Source organism: Pseudonaja textilis, chromosome 6 (assembly GCF_049901715.1).
Source record: "Pseudonaja textilis isolate UNSWEBS1 chromosome 6, rPseTex1.2, whole genome shotgun sequence".
NCBI lineage: Eukaryota > Metazoa > Chordata > Lepidosauria > Squamata > Elapidae > Pseudonaja > Pseudonaja textilis.
Genome location: NC_141995.1, coordinates 56,685,798 through 56,702,236, shown reverse-complemented (window position 1 = coordinate 56,702,236; position 16,439 = coordinate 56,685,798). Strand labels below are relative to the sequence as shown.

Below are 16,439 nucleotides of genomic sequence, written 5' to 3'. Positions count from 1 at the left end.
TTTTCTTTTCTTTCTTCTTTTCTCTTCTTTTGTTTAATTGTGAATGTATTGTTGGTTGGTTTTAATTGTAAAAACTAATAAACTATATTTAAAAAAATAAATAAAAACCAAAGCAATAGCAGCGATGTCAAATTGGCAGCCTGCAGGCCAGATATGTCATGTGTAGGCCACGCCCACCCCAGCTCCACGAAGTGGGAACACCAGTGGTGGGATTCAAACTTTTTTACTACCGGTTCTGTGGGAGTGTCTTAGCATGGCAGGGGAAGGATACTATAAAATCCCCAGCTGGGTCTTGGGAGGCAGAGAACAGATGGGGGCGGGGCCAGTCAGAGGTGGTATTTGCCGGTTCTCCAAACTATTCAAAATTTCCGCTACCGGTTCTCCAGAACTGGTCAGAACCTGCTGAATGCCACCTCTGGGGAAAATGTTGTGATACATCACATGATGGCAATGTGAGACAGCAAGTTTGACACCCATGCAATAGAGAAACAGTTGAAATTTAACAAGTGTAGAATGACCTCATTTTCAGTACAAAATAAAAATATGTGAAAAACAACAATTACATAAATGAATGGTGAGCATTTATAGTTGGCTAATTGATTTTGCTTCCAAAAAGTCTTAAAGTTCTGTTACAACTACCACTACATTCTCATGTCCTTTAAATATTGTGTGTGCTAACTATTTTGCCTCATGTTTTGAGATTTGGATGTTAGATTTTGAAGATCTTTACATATTTTTTCTTATTTAAAAAATCTGATTTTTGTCCTATTTTTGACAAATCGATACATAATTCCAAGATACTGATGTAACTCTGCTAAAATATATTCCAGTAATGAATATATTTTGATGTAACATTTTGTGAACAGGGACTCGTACAAAAAATAAATACTCAAGTAAATAATATAGCACTGAGAATCTTCTGTTTCGTAGATGATTTGGTTTTTGTTTTGGCGGTCACTTTAAAAGGAATTGAACTTTAATAAGTAAATTAAAAGAATTTGGGGCACTGGAAGGTTTCAAGATTAACAAAGAGAAGACACAGATATTAACAAAGTATATGAAGATAAAATATATCACCAGGCAAGAAATTTTGGGCTTGGACAACCTTGAATACTACGCTGCCTGCGGTTGGACTTAAGCGTAATACACAAAATGAGCTGTAAGCTCTAATCATCACAATTATGACAAATCATGGCTTGAACTATCTTGCTTTGCATGTAATGAGTCTATCTCATATATTAGGTTCACCTTTTACGTTGCATTACTGAAATAAATGAACTTTTGCATGATATTCTCGTTTTTCGAGTTTCACCTGTACATTTCGGTTCTTCCAAAGACCAAAGCGTTAGTCATTGAGGGAGATGAAATGCATGCCACAACTTCATGGTGCAAATTGTGTGGGATGGCTTACATCAGAAGCTGAGATGCAAGTATGCAAGATCATAAATTGGTACTTAAACCTATTATCAATACTGAAAGAAACTTTGACTAAAAATGTTACGAAAATTGAAACCCTGATATAGTACTGAATATCTAGCTTTTCAGTAGCCGTATTCAAATCTGGATGTAGCTACAACAGTCAACCTGGCAGGGGACACAGAGATAGACACACAAGATTGAATGCATAAAAGCAGATTCTCATAAGTACTAAGCAATCCCCATTATTTGATGACCAGAGTGCTGCGTCGTTAATGTAGGTAAAATCAAAGTTCACAATCTTCAGATCCTTTTGCAGGTACATCTCATTCAGCTGGTTTAATATTCTCGCAAAGGCGTATTTAGATGCACAGCTGTAAGCTTCCCAAGTGTAAACTTGCTTGAAATGCATATCAAACCATGGATTATCCTAAAAGGAAAAAAAAACACCAACGTTTTATTTGCTGCCTTTCTGCTCAGAAAGAAGATTCAAACTAACAGAGAATTTAAAATATTTATTTATTTATTCATTATTATTATTTTTATTTAGTTTAGTTTGTCAAACATCAGAGGTGGTCTTCAGCAGGTTCTGACCAGTTCTGGAGAACCGGTAGCGGAAATTTTGAGTAGTTCGGAGAACCGGCAAATCCCACCTCTGACTGGCCCCGCCCCCATCTATTTGCTGCTTCCCGAGTCCCCTCTAATTGGTTAGATCTTCTTTGGTTACCCTGCACAGGAGAACAGAGCTGGAAAGCAGGTTAGTGGGGTGGGGAGGGAATGGGGATTTTGCAGTAACCTTCCCCTGCCACGCCCACCAAGCCATGCCCACAGGACCAGTAGGACCAGAGGTGGTATTCAGCCGGTTCTGACCAGTTCTGGAGAACCGGTAGCGGAAACGTTGAGTAGTTCAGAGAATTGGCAAATCCGGCCTCTGACTGGCCCCACCCCCATCTCTTCTCTGCTTCCTGAGTCTCAGCTGATCGGCTGGGTCTTCTTTGGTTGCCCTGCACAGGAGAACGGAGCTGGAAAGCAGGTTAGTGGGGTGGGGAGGGAATGGGGATTTTGCAGTAACCTTCCCCTGCCACGCCCACCAAGCCATGCTCACAGAACCAGTAGTAAAAAAATTTGAATCCCACCACTGGTCAAACATGTAATGAGAAAACAAGTATAATTATGAACATAACATATAAACATATAAGTATAAACATATATAAGTATATCCATAATACATGAGTACAAATAAATGGGAACAGTAGGACAGGGACAGTAGGCACACTGATGCACACCCCCTTACAGACCTCTTAGGAATGGGGTGAGGTCCATGGTAGACAGTTTAAGGTTAAAGCTTTGGGGTTTTGAGGATGTAACAACAGAGTCAGGTAGTGAGTTCCAGTGGTTGACATGCAAATATATGCATGTCACATATGCAAATAACGTGCAAATATAAAGTAGCATCTACAAAACAATACAGGTAGTCCTTGACTTACAGCAATAATGGAGCCCAACATTTCCATTGCTAAGACAGTGGTTAAGGGAGTTTTGCCCCATTTACAACCCTTCTTGCCCTAGTTATTAAGTAAATAACTGCAGTTATTAAGTTAGTAACACGGTTGTTAAGCAAATTTTTTGCTTCCCTATTGACTTTGGTCAGGTCACAAAAACAGATCACATGACCAGTGGTGGGATTCAAAAAATTTTACTACTGGTTCTATGGGCGTGGCTTAGTGGGCATGGCTTGGTGGGTGTGGCAGGGAAAGGATACTGCAAAATTCCCCTTCCCTCCGCACCCCACTAACCTGCTTCCCAGCTCTGTTCTCCTGTGCAGGGCAACCAAAGAACACCCAGCCAATCCGCTGGGACTCGGGAGATGGAGAATAGATGGGGGTGGAGCCAGTCAAAGGCGGTATTTTCCGATTCTCCGAACTACTCAAAATTTCCGCTACTGGTTCTCCAGAACTGGTCAGAACCTGCTGAATATCCACCTCTGCCCATGACTCTGGGACACTGCAGCCATCATAAATATATGGCAATTGCCGAGCACCCAAATATTATGGAGCTACTACAATGATTGTTAAGTATGAAAAGCGGTCTTGTTAGTTTTTTTACTGCCACTGAAAATGAAAGTCACTACAGGAATGATTGTAAATCAAGGACTATCTGTAAAATGTACTATAGAGAACCATTGCCCTTCTAAGACTTGTCCAAAAAAACCAAAAAGATTTGTGTTGCCTTTACTTCCAAAGACAGCGTAGGGACAACAACAACAAAAAAAGCTCTTATCCGCATGCAAAATAAAGACGGGTTTGACCGAGGTGGCAACAGAGATGATTAGAATATCAGATCAATTGTGGTTGGAAACCAGCTGCCAATCTACATAGACTTCTGTAAAGCCTTTGATTCAGTGGTACACGACAAACTACTCCTAAAACTAAAAACTTATGGTATCTCTGGACACCTGCATAACTGGATAGAAGCATTCCTGTCAAACAGATAACAAATGGTCAAAATTGGGAGGGTCCTATCAAATTCTGTACCTGTCAACAGTGGTGTCCCCCAAGGCAGGTTTCTAGGACCAACTCTCTTCATACTCTACATAAATGACCTCTGTGATCATATCAAGAGCAACTGTGTTCTCTTCGCTGATGATGTAAAGCTGTTCAATACCACAGACAATACTTCAAAAAGATCTTGACTATGTATCAGAATGGTCAAACAAATGGCAACTTCAAATCTCAACAAATAAATGCTCTGTCTTACATATTGGCAAAAAAAATCAGAAAATAAAATACAGGCTGAATAGTCAAGACCTTGTTGATGATCCAAGCTCTGTAAAGGACCTTGGAATACTCATCTCTACTGATCTAAGTGCTAGAGCCCACTGCAACTACATAGCCAAAAAGGCATTAAGGGTTGTTAACCTAATCCTACGTAGCTTTTTCTCTGGTAATAGCACACTACTAACTAGTGCATACAAAACATTTGCTAGACCAATACTTGAATACAGCTCATCAGTCTGGAACCTGCATTACGTATCTGATATTAGCACAGTTGAGAAAGTCCAGAAATATTTCACAAGAAGAGTTTTCCACTCCTCTACTTGTTGCAGAATACCTTATGCCACCAGACTTGAAATTCTAGACCTAGAAAACCTTGAATTACGCCGTCTTTGGTCTGATCTAAGTATGGTATATAAAATCATACATTGCAACGACTTACCTGTCAATGAATACTTCAGCTTCAACCATAACAACACAAGAGCACACAACAGATACAAACTCAAGGTTAACCGCACCAAACTTGATTGCAGGAAACACGACTTCAGCAACAGAGTGGTCAATGTCTGGAATACTCTACCTGACCCTGGTTTCTTCCCCAACCCCCAAAAACTTTAACCTTACTGTCTACTATTGACCTCACCCCTTTCCTAAGAGGTCTGTAGGGGGCGTGCATAAGCGCACCAACGTGCCTACCGTCCCTGTCCTATTGTTTCTTTTTATTTCTCTTATATGTACCCATTTCACGTATTCATAACTATGTATATACTTATACCTATTATCTTGTAAGCGTTTGACAATTCAAAGTACATAAAAAATAAAATTAATTAATTAATGAGATCCTTTAGTAAGACGTGCAGTCTAACTACGATATTTTGGAAGTTTTCCCAGGGTAGCTTCAAATAGAGCAACAATTAACAGTCAACCAAGGATGTGGAAAAGACAGCATGAGCGAAGAAGGCTCGCTTCAGTGATGCTGAAGCTACAGTGTCAAAATAGGCACGTTTACGCCTATTCACGCTTGCATTCTCTTGTTCGTTTTGCAACAATAACAGTAATTTGAAATTGCTATATTCATAGTTAGTGTTTATGATGGTTGTGATCTGTAGTGGTGGGATTCAACATTTTTACTACCGGTTTTGTGGGTGTGGCTTGGTGGGTGTGGCAGGAGAAGGATACTACAAAATCTCCATTCCCTCCCCACTCCAGGGGGAAGGTTGCTGCAAAATCCCCCTTCCCTCCCCACCCCACTAACCTGCTTTCCAGCTCCATTCTCCTGTGCAGGGCAACAAAACAAGACCCGGCCAATCATCTGAGACTTGGGAGGCAGAGAATAGATGGGGGCGGGACCAACCAGAGGCGGTATTTGCCTCTACCTCCGAACTACTCAAAATTTCCGCTACAGGTTCTCCAGAACTGGTCAGAACCTGCTGAATACCCCACCTCTGCTTTTCTGGATTGTATAACCTTGTACTTCCTAGTATCCTGACTTCAAAAGGGGGCGAAATCTTCTTGGAACTGCTTAAAGGACCCTGTTGTAGGCAGGAGGTAGGTGGTGTCTTCTTCCTCCCTCTCTGTAAACATAGGTCTGCTCAGTGTTAACATAAATGGTCTCTTTTGGACCATTGGTTTGAAAGAGGGGTAAAAGAGGCCATTTATGTTAACACTGAGCAGACCTATGTCTACAGAGAGGAAGGAAGAAGACACCACCTACCTCCTGCCTATAACAAGGTCCTTTCAGCAATTCCAAGAACTTTCCTCCCCCATTTGAATTCTGAAACAGATAACCCTGAGGGGACAAATAAACCCTCAAGTGACCTAAAGACCTCTCAGGGAGAGTACTAATGACCGGATGATTGCAGAAAAATATGATCCTCCCAACCTCCCCCCAATCCAGTCAGAGCTAATCCTTTTATCACTCCTACCATCCTGCCCGAACCGATGGAGCTTCTTCTGTCAGGATTCCAGCAGTTGCCCTAATTAAGTCAGGAGTCTCAAGCCAAGCTTCAAAAAACTTCAAAGGATTTATTAGGAGCAAACATGTCGGCATGACCTGCATAAAGCCCGATTCTGAGACCCGTAGTTCACTATCACCTATGACCCTGCTTTCTCCCCCACCCCTTTGGGTGTATCATAATTCATATTCTCCAACAAAAACACATTCATAGCTGAGAGTCATCAATCACGTTCTCCAATTAGGGATTTTCATAGCAGAAATTCCGGTAGCTTAGTTACAATCTTTGCAAGATAAGAATGGAATGCACTTTTGGTTTAAACTGCCCCACTGCTCCTTCAAATTTCTCCACCCGCCTTTATGGCAACTCTAAAACAGGCATAGAAATGTTTTATGAGTTGACATCTTGCATGAGAAGCAAAAAGTCTTCCTCAAGGAAAAAACAGTGTAATTGCCTTTTGAAAAAGCACCTTTGAGATCACTATGACCCGGATGACTGAGAATCTCCACAGACATTTACATTCTAGCTATTACATCACCAACAACAGAACAACATGTCTTATAATAAAATGCAGCACTTACAGAATCAGCCTCCTTTCCATCTATCATCTCCAAATCATTTAGAAGCCATTTTTCAGATATTTCATAGTTCTCATCAAGGCCAGTTCTGTAGTGTTTTACCACCGATATTTGTACTTCTTCACCTTTTGACACTGCAGGACAAACATTTGGTTTACAATATATTTTCACACAGAATGCAAAAATAAAATCTTTATTAAGAAAAAAAAATGCCTTCTGATGCCATTTGGTGAGTGAGGCCCAGCATTTCTAAGATTCAGCAATTGCAGTTGCTTTTAGCATTCATGCCATTTAAACTAATTTAACCTAATTGAAGATATAGCTACAATATCAAAATGTACACATTGTAATTAAATAAATGTACAAGCTGTCCATATTTAAACTTAAAAGGGCAATTTAAAATTAGATTTGAAGTGTACAAGTTGGACCTATTTCCAATCTATGATTGCAATCACACCAAATTATTAAATGGTTTCAACAATTTACTGATTGATCAATATTTGTAAAATTTGTTTTTTATTTTAAATATAAGTAGACCTCATTGCATTTAATGTATTATCACTAAACTATTTATTGCTAAATAAATGTATTGCTCAATTTTACTTTGGTGTGAGTCTTTTAAGTTGGAAATCTATTGGAATATAGAAGGGTTTTTTAAAGTAATAATTACAAATTACTCTGAAAACTTTAACTGTAGATCAGGAAAGACATAATTTAAAAGAAATAAGCAACAGAGTCATCTTTATTCCAGCACTGACCAACAAAACAAAGTTTTGAAATATAGAATAATATCCATTTCAATGAAATAAAAGTGTAGCCTATATATGTATACAAATTAACTATTTTTAAATAGCTAGTGCAAACTATAAACCATGATACCAATATAACTAAAATTACAAGTTTAAAAATTACAAAAACAATAAATACAGTGAGAATTGGTAAAGTTTAAATGAAACTTTAAGTGATGACTACAATACTAAAAAGAGCTAACAAGAAATATAAACTGATCGTATTACTGAAATCTTTTTAAAAATATGTTTAGTATTAATATTGTGCCTGCAGGGATTATACAGATTAGTAGAGAGTAGAATAAAATATATTGCAAAGGAGTGATTATGACATAGAGACTAATGAGCTAAAAGAACAATAGCAATAACTGAATATTTGCATTTTTAACAATTGATAACAATTTAAAAAATAAAGATCAATAAATCAATATAGTGATACCACAGAAATAACCAGACTATATCCTGCAGGTTAATTTTTTTTACTATGGGCAAATTACACAAGTAGAAAAATCAGAGAGATCGCATGGCCTCCTGCAGTTTAAGAATTATTGGCTGCACATTTCTGAATGCTAAATGCTTTTATTAAGTTGCATTTAAACAGATTTATGTACCAATTAACTAAATGTTTCTTCTTCACAGTTACAAATATTTGATAACTCACATCTTCTTACATGACTATCAGCAACCCGCCCCCAATTTTGCAACTGCTTGAAAAAAGAAAATACACATCTTTATTTTTAAAAAAGTCATGTAAACTATGACAGCAATGGGCAAAATATAATGTAAAGAAAAAGCTAAATCACTAGCCCTAAACTTTCCAATTACTCATACTTATATGGAGAACTGATACGTGCCTCAGATTCCAAAGTGTTTTCATTTGAATATTTGGAAGAAATGGACATTAGAAAAAGGAACCAAAGCGTTACTGCAGAGTTTAAGCTTTGCTTTGGTTTTTTTACACCAGGTCTATACTTGCCCTTAAGTCAACCCAGCCTCCGTGGTACACTAGGATCTGAAAGTCCAAGAGCTTTGCAGAGAGGGAGGTAATGGCAAACTATCTCCATATTATTTGCCAAATAAACCTTCATCCAAGTAATTTTAAAAGTGACTTTACAACATTTAAAAACTGTTGCTGTTTCTGCCTTGGATTTGATCCAGATTACATTTGCTCTACTTAGTTCCTGTTAAAATCGATAGAAAGAGCTAGCACATGACTTAATTAAGCTCCAATATGATTTTTATACGTGACTGCCTTGCCTCGTTTACAGAACTTTATTAGACCCAGATGGCAATGTTTTCCTAGCTCCTTCTTAGTATTAATTCTTAATTAATTCTTAGTATTAGCATACAAAACATTTGCTAGACCAATACTTGAATACAGCTCATCAGTCTGGAACCCACATTACGTATCTGATATTAACACAGTTGAGAAAGTCCAGCAATATTTCACAAGAAGAGTTCTCCACTCCTCTACTCATTGCAGAATACCTTATGCCACCAGACTCGAAATTCTAGACCTAGAAAACCTAGAACTACACCGCCTTCGGTCCGATCGAAGTATAGTATATAAAATCATATATTGCAATGTCCTACCTGTCAATGAATACTTCAGCTTCAACCATAACAATTCAAGAGCACATAATAGATACAAACTCAAGGTTAACCGCACCAAATTTGACTGCAGGAAATATGACTTTAGCAACAGAGTAGTCAATATTTATTTATTTATTTTACCACCTGACTGTGGTTTCTTCCCCAAACCCCCAAAACTTTCACCTTAGACTGTCTACTATTGACCTCACCCCTTTCCTAAGAGGTCTGTAGGGGGCATGCTTAAGCGCACCAACGTGCTTACGGTCCCTGTCCTATTGTTTCTTTTTTATTTTTCTTATATGTATCCATTTCATGTATCCATAACTATGTTTATACTTATACCTGTTATCTTATAATTGCTTGGCAAAATAAATAAATAAATAAACAATAAATAAATAAATAATTTTTCAGATTGTTTCACTAAATATTATAAATGCAGTTAATTTAAGTTGGAATCAAATTTAATGATTTCAAAAGTTTACTAAGTAAACTTTTTTGGATTTGTACACACACCCCAAACTGCACTCAATTTCGCGATTTGAAATTCCGTGTCAAGAGGTTGCTTCCAAATTTTATAAACGATTTAGCATTGAGTTCCTTTTCAAGGATGAACTGTCACAGGAGGAGGTCTTGCTATATACCCCTGAAATTCTTCTACTTATTCCAATTCATTGGAATTATAACCCCAAAAATATGAAGAACGTTTTGAGAGGTCTTTGAATTTTTATTATAACCGCTCAGAGGTCCTAGATGGTCAAGAAATCAAGAGAACAGTTCATAGAAAAGCTCTCCAAACATGAAGGCTGGCATTTCTTATTCTTAATTTCAGTTTGGGTGATTTTTTTTTGTTCATGTAACTCTGTTAATAGCAATATGATTTTTTATAAATTGATTATGTGAACGCATTCTTAGGGAAATGGTGTTCTATTTTAACAACGTATGTGCTACATTATTCTTTACCAAAAAGCTGCATATATTGTATTAAATAATGACTTGAACCAAGCCACTCTGGTTGATTCAACAAAGCTTACTTGAACCAGTCAAGGCTTAATGAAGATTAATGTCTGCCTTCTGATAGATAGATAGATAGATAGATAGATAGATAGATAGATAGATAGATAGATAATGCTGTATAAGAATAAAGGAACAAAATTTCTCATGATCACCTCAAATTTGGAGATAATTAAAGGCAAAAATAAATTCTCTCACAGGTACATTTCCTTAAAAGGAGGAAATCAGTTTATATGTCACTTCTCTCTGTACATGACTCTGGTTGGCTAATTACAATTAAAAGCAGGTAAGAACATAGTAACAACCCAATAATAGCATATACTGCATGTAACAGATTGTTTATTTATTTTATTTATTTGTCAAGTGATTATAAGACAACAGGTATAAGTATAAACATAGTTATTAACACATGAAATGGATACATATAAGAAAAATAAAAAGAAACAATAGGACAGGGACAGTAGGCACATTGGTGTGCTTATGTAAGCCCCCCTATAAGTGGTGAGGGAATCTCTGTGAGTTACTTATATTTCCCCCAAATCTCCCCCAGCATCCTGGGACCCCCACAGCATAAGAACAAAGTAGTACCTATGAATAGATAGGTACCAATCTATAAAATTTCTATGGCTTGGCACCAAGATACAGCATTGCCTTCTCAGAAACTAAGAATTTGCACTTTTGTCTTTCTTTGAAACATCATTTTTCTTGAGATGTCTTATGATCCCAACTTTACCTGGATTTAAAAACATAATTAAAACCTAGCTTTTCCAGCAGATCTTGATGATAGGTATGGTATGTTATGAAGTGTTACTCATAGAAGGTTGACATCATGGAATGTTGATATCATCAGCCACGGAAAAAAGTGCATTTCCAATGTCCCCTCCGAGATGGCAAGATTTAAAGGAAAGGACCAGGAGAGCAACCATGCTATCTGACCTGGAAGGATGGCCAGATACCCCGTGTGGTGGTGTTCTCCGTGAGAGGACTGTACATAATGAGTTTCATCATGGCTCCCTATATCTGAGGAGTTGGGATATAGGATGAAATTTGTCACCTATTATATGTATATATTTCTGTGTGTCTGATAGAGAATGAAAACAGTATTAACTCCGTATGACAATAAGATAAACCTAAATAGGAATGTAAAAAATGGTCTTATCCCGATTCAGATCTTTTGGTGCATTGGAATATCAACTGAACTAAATGGCAGTTTTTCACTGTTTTAGACTGGAAGCATACAAAAGCCCCTAACTTACTTTCTTCAACAAGAGTTCTTCAGCACCCTACCTAGATATCCGCAATATTCATCTCAGTGATAGACAGCATGTAGCTAACCTTGGTTGATTTCGGAATCTAAGTAAGGTTAGCTGTGATTAGAATTTGTCTGGGGAAATCATAAAGAAATTCTAAAGTTTTACGGTAGCCGGAGGAAATAAAACAAAAACCCAACAGCATTCATTACAGTCTAAGGCAATGACAATCCTTTTGCGGTAACATTGCCAAAAAAAATCTGCTTAGAGAAGCCAAAAGTCAAGCATGACTTAAGGGCGCATTTATTTTTCTTTACTATTTATCTACTTTCAAGTAAATAAAGCTATATCTGTCATTTAATATCATTATACTGAATAACAGCCAAACAGATACTTCTGTCACACGCAAAGGGCCAGAACATGCTTAGGGCAATTTTAATTCCTTTAGTCTCCTACTTTCAAAAGTATCATGAAAAGACTATTATTTAAAAAATAAAACCATAAATCCCTTTGATACGTGAACAACTCCCCATTGAGAACCAGCATGATGTAATGACCAAGGAATCAGGCTACAAACTGGGGAACTGGGAGTTCTAGTCCTGCTTCAGGCAAAAAAAAAATCAGCTAGGTGACCTTGGCCCTTGGTCACTTTCTTTCGGTCCTAGAAAGGAAGCAATGGCAAATAATCTCTGAAAAACGCTTCCAAGAAAACTGCGGAGACTTGCCAAGCAGACTTTGACAATCAGATACAAGGGAATAGGAGGAGAAAAGGGCCCCAAATCTGGATTTTAGTGTCATTTAGCAATCGCTTAGATTCCTTTTAAAATTAGTTTGTGGAAATTTACATAGGTCCTCGCTGAGCAATTTAATAACCAATCAGATTGATTGGAACCGAGCTTCTTCTAAAGCTACAGGGAATGAGGTGAGCAGCGCAGGGAGTGACCCGCTAAAATAGGTTTCAGTGAGCAAAATAGAGTCTGAGTTTTAGAATGATTTTTTTTCCCCCCAATATCTGTTCAGATTTTATTTCAAGTGGCAAATCTGCATAAAACAAAAGTGGCATCCGCATGAAGGAGTTTAGGATGGAACAAATATCCCTTCTCCAATGGGTATCTTGACAATGCAGGTATGTCCCGAAGGGGTACACACCAAAGAAATGAAGCAATATTAAACTTAAGAAAGCATTCACACACCAATGCATACCAGTTTATGTGTGTGTTTGTGCATTATCTTGAGGAAGTTTCTTATTTTTTATGCATGACTTTCCTCAGAAGTGATGACAATTTCCTGTCAGGTTTTTAACTACGGATAGCATGGCATATTTTTTTTCCGCACAATTTTGTTCCATTCTTTGAAAAAGAATCCATTTATCTGATTCTGTCCTTTACTTCATTATATATAATGTGAAGTTACATATGATCTTATTCCCTCTAACATTCCAAGCTCAAATTCTGCACTAATCCTCTATTATTGCCTTGGACGTAGTACTTTTAGTGATAATATAGGAGCTCCTTCAATACCTCAGGGAAAAACTCATCCTTCTGTATCTACATTCTCTGCATATCCTGCATTGAGAAATATTTAGCAATGTAAAAAGTTACAATCAGTGCCTCTTCTTATTAATTAATCTTTACTTCATATGTTGTTCAGTGAAATTGATATTGCAAGTCTAGATTTTCTTGACATAGCTTAGGACATACGAAGCACTTATTTTAAAATAGTGATAACATATCATGAAAAAAAAATCATTAAGTCAAAACAATGGAGTATTCTTAACAAACATGCAGATATTTCTTGGCCAAGATATTTTTTCTAAGATAGTATGAGATATTTTATATAGATGGAAGTACTGCTCATCAGTATCACTTTGCTTAATTATAAAAATGGGCCGATGAGTGATATTAGATTTGCAAAATAAAAAGTGACTTGCATCAGTTTTGCGGCTTTAAAATATTAATGTCAAAATAAGAACTTACAGTCTTATTTATATTAGAAGCAAAATAAGAGAAAAGATTATTTCATTATATAAGTAAAAATGCCCAAAATAACCATGTTTAAAGCCACAGATAACGTGTTTTATTAACATCTAATTATATTTTTGCTGTTTCTCTTTAGAAAGATTTAGTTTGCTACTTTCTAAGGGAAAGCAAAATTTCTTCTAATTCAAAAATAATCATTGTGGTCCTTTTCAAGTAGGAAATAAACAAAACAGATAGGGCAATCCTAAATATATTGATCTAAAATTACTTAAATGTGAACTACTTTCAGACAAGGATATTTGCAATTTCAGTCAGCATTTGAGGAAATTCAATTTCTCAAGCATAGTATCTTTAATCCACAACCTTAGTAATAAGAATTTACCGACTAGACATCTAAAACATTTATTGAAAAAGTTAATCACATCGAATTTTGGTAGGGAAGGATACTGCCTAATACTATAAAGTGATTGTACTATGAATTTAGATTATTAATATTTAAAATCCATGCTTGTGCAGTTGATTAGCCTTTTAATCCTGAACACTTTAAAAGCCTAATACCAGTCAGTTACTTTGAAAGAAACTATATTGATTTCAACAGATCTTAATTCTAAGTTCATGCATTTAGGTTTACTGTCTTATTTTAGACTGCTATGACATTTATCGAAAATCCTTATAAACACAGCTATCAGATGTAGATCCTGTCAGATTCTAATACTTAACTACTTTAGTACGTTCAAAATATCAAGTATATTTAAGGCATCTCACTTGCAGCAATTATGCAATAACAATATACATATATATATACTGTATATATAGCAGTATATTTCCTCTCTAGCAGCTAAAGGAACTGAGGCTAATGCAACAGTATTTTTTTTCTCAGAACACCAAGTTAGTTAATGGCTACAATCAATTTTGAATCGGGAAAATACTCTTACAGTATAATGGAGGGATAGAAAACAATTGAAGATAGTTAATTTTCCTTACGTCCCAACCTCATTTACCTGAAGCACAGAGATAAAACCGATCCTGGCCTGAACACTCAATTTCGATGAACCCATATAAGTTTTGACCTAGAGATCGGAATAGCTTCTTGTTGAGATCCTCCTTCAACAGTGATGACATTGCCTTGGTTTGTGTCACAATTCGGGATGTTCTTATTCCACTCCTTTTGCTTCTTCTCCGATGTGGATTGCTCCCAGAGATTAGAAAGTTAATTCTGCAAACCAAACCATCAAGCGACCGGGTTCCAGTTGTCCAGCTTGCTGGCTAGAGAATCAGCAGTAGCAGTCGCTCCATTCGGCGTCCGGTACCTCCAAAGTTCCTCTGCTCTGGCATAGCGTGTTAATGACCATAAATATCCGCTCCTGTGGGACTTAGCAGCCCCCTGGCTATCATGGGGCAAGAGCATTGTTAACCAAAGCAACACAAAAGCCCCATTCGCACCAACCACGTTTTGCTTCCCTAGCTGCCTGGAGGTATTGATTGAGAGGATTTTCCATTTAAAGACTATTGGCGGGAGACAGGAGCAGAAGTTACATCCACTTACACACTCTGCAGAACTGCCGCTTTTCCTGAACACTTAACTTTTCCCACAAGTGTACGTGCATCATTGCAGAGGAAAAGGGAAACCAGCCAATTCTGGCTCCAAAGCTTTGATATTAGATCTAGGTCTCCGCTTTTAGGCATCCAGGAAAAAAAATCTCTATCATCCAGGTTAAGAGTACTGTGGAAAGTAACCCTTTCCTGGCTAGTACTTTATCACAGTAATGTCAGTATTATTAATACTTCCCAATTCTGATAATTCATCTCCTTCAACACTATCTAGAATACAGTGCTCATCCCTCTGCAAAGACTTTATGATGTCTTCATTTATTCTACGCAGCCCTTGTTACTTTTCTATTTTATTTATTTGCTAGCTCTGTACCCGTGCTTCGCTATGAAACTATGTGACCGGGCTTAGTTTTTGGGCAGGAAAATAAGGGGGAAAAAATTGTGCCTCTGCCTACCAGCATCTATTGGTATTCATCTGGCTAGCATCCTGTCAGTGTGTGAGAGTTGAGGCTGTTTGGAAACTGAAACATGGAAACGGAAACAGTATTTGCTGTGTGAGCAAGAAGGAGACAGCAAGGAGCCTGGGCGTGGTTTAGCTCAACCGTTCTGTACTAAAGCTGGTTGCTGCTGTGAAACTAAAACTGAAACTCTTGTCCCCTGCTTGTGTTTTGCATTTGGAACAGATTTCTTTTCAGGTGGGGAGGGGGAGTAGAACTCCTTAGCATCAGAGAGTGTTAATAATAATATAGGAAATAGTAATACTCTGGTGGTCATTTCGAAAAATCCTGTTAGTGAGCACCTAGAAGCCAAGAGGAAAATACATGCCAAATTTGAAGTTTGTAGGCTTTACGGTTCTGGAGATTTTGTGATGATGCGTGAGAGGTATTTCGCTTTTATATAGAGAGATAAAGTGTTCTTATATAAAACAATTCATCCCCTTGTTTAGGAGGGTGAAAAAGAAAAAAGGATCAGAAAGTATTAGACTAGCAAATTACTCAGCTACCCAATGTTTGGGCGGGGGGGGGGGACAGGAAAAAGAATCCCCATACCTTGTTGATATTTAATAAATCATTCAATATCCATTATCAATATAATTAATTCATTTTGGTGCTCGTTAACTGATTTTTTTTTCTTATATTCACCTTACCTTTCAAACGCAATTAGTAGCATAATGCCATTAAAGCCTCTTTTTACAACTGATATTTAAATAAACTTTGTATTTTTTGTACCATATGAAATGTAAGTCAGCTAAAATACAAACCGTAAGTAGCTCTGTTTACATTTTCCATTCAGTGTACAAGAAATTCAACGGTAGTGTAACCACAGAGTCTTATCCATGTCTGTATGGGAACAATTCTCAATCAGTTCAGTAGATGCTATTATTCCTTTATAAGAATATACAGGTTTACAGCCAAGCTTGGAATTCCAAATAATTATTACAGAATAAGCATGCCATAGTCAGCGTCCTGTCAGTGTGTGAGAGTTGCAGTTTAGTTAGCTTATTAAAATATTGTTACAGGAGATGATTGACACTTTAAAAAAAC

At 37.1% G+C, this 16,439-nt stretch overlaps 1 protein-coding gene across 1 annotated transcript; it reads right to left on the bottom strand.

Moving 5' to 3' along the window:
• Nucleotides 1-481: 481 nt before the first annotated feature.
• EXOC1L (exocyst complex component 1 like) lies at nt 482-14,940 on the bottom strand. Its single transcript, XM_026699927.2, has 3 exons — nt 14,346-14,940; nt 6,727-6,857; nt 482-1,846 (listed from the first exon to the last, which is right to left on the bottom strand). The coding sequence occupies exons 1-3, from the start codon at nt 14,464-14,466 to the stop codon at nt 1,580-1,582; spliced, it is 519 nt and encodes a 172-aa protein (XP_026555712.2). The 5' UTR covers nt 14,467-14,940; the 3' UTR covers nt 482-1,579.
• Nucleotides 14,941-16,439: the final 1,499 nt, after the last annotated feature.

What these genes read in the sequence shown, in the direction of transcription:
- EXOC1L (XM_026699927.2), bottom strand. Translation starts at nt 14,466, where the DNA reads ATGTCATCACTGTTGAAGGAGGATCTCAACAAGAAGCTATTCCGATCT. An exon ending in GTTTTATCTCTGTGCTTCAG is followed by an intron (nt 6,858 to 14,345) that starts GTAAATGAGGTT and finishes TTTGTCCTGCAG; the next exon opens with TGTCAAAAGGTGAAGAAGTA. An exon ending in ATGGAAAGGAGGCTGATTCT is followed by an intron (nt 1,847 to 6,726) that starts GTAAGTGCTGCA and finishes TTTTCCTTTTAG; the next exon opens with GATAATCCATGGTTTGATAT.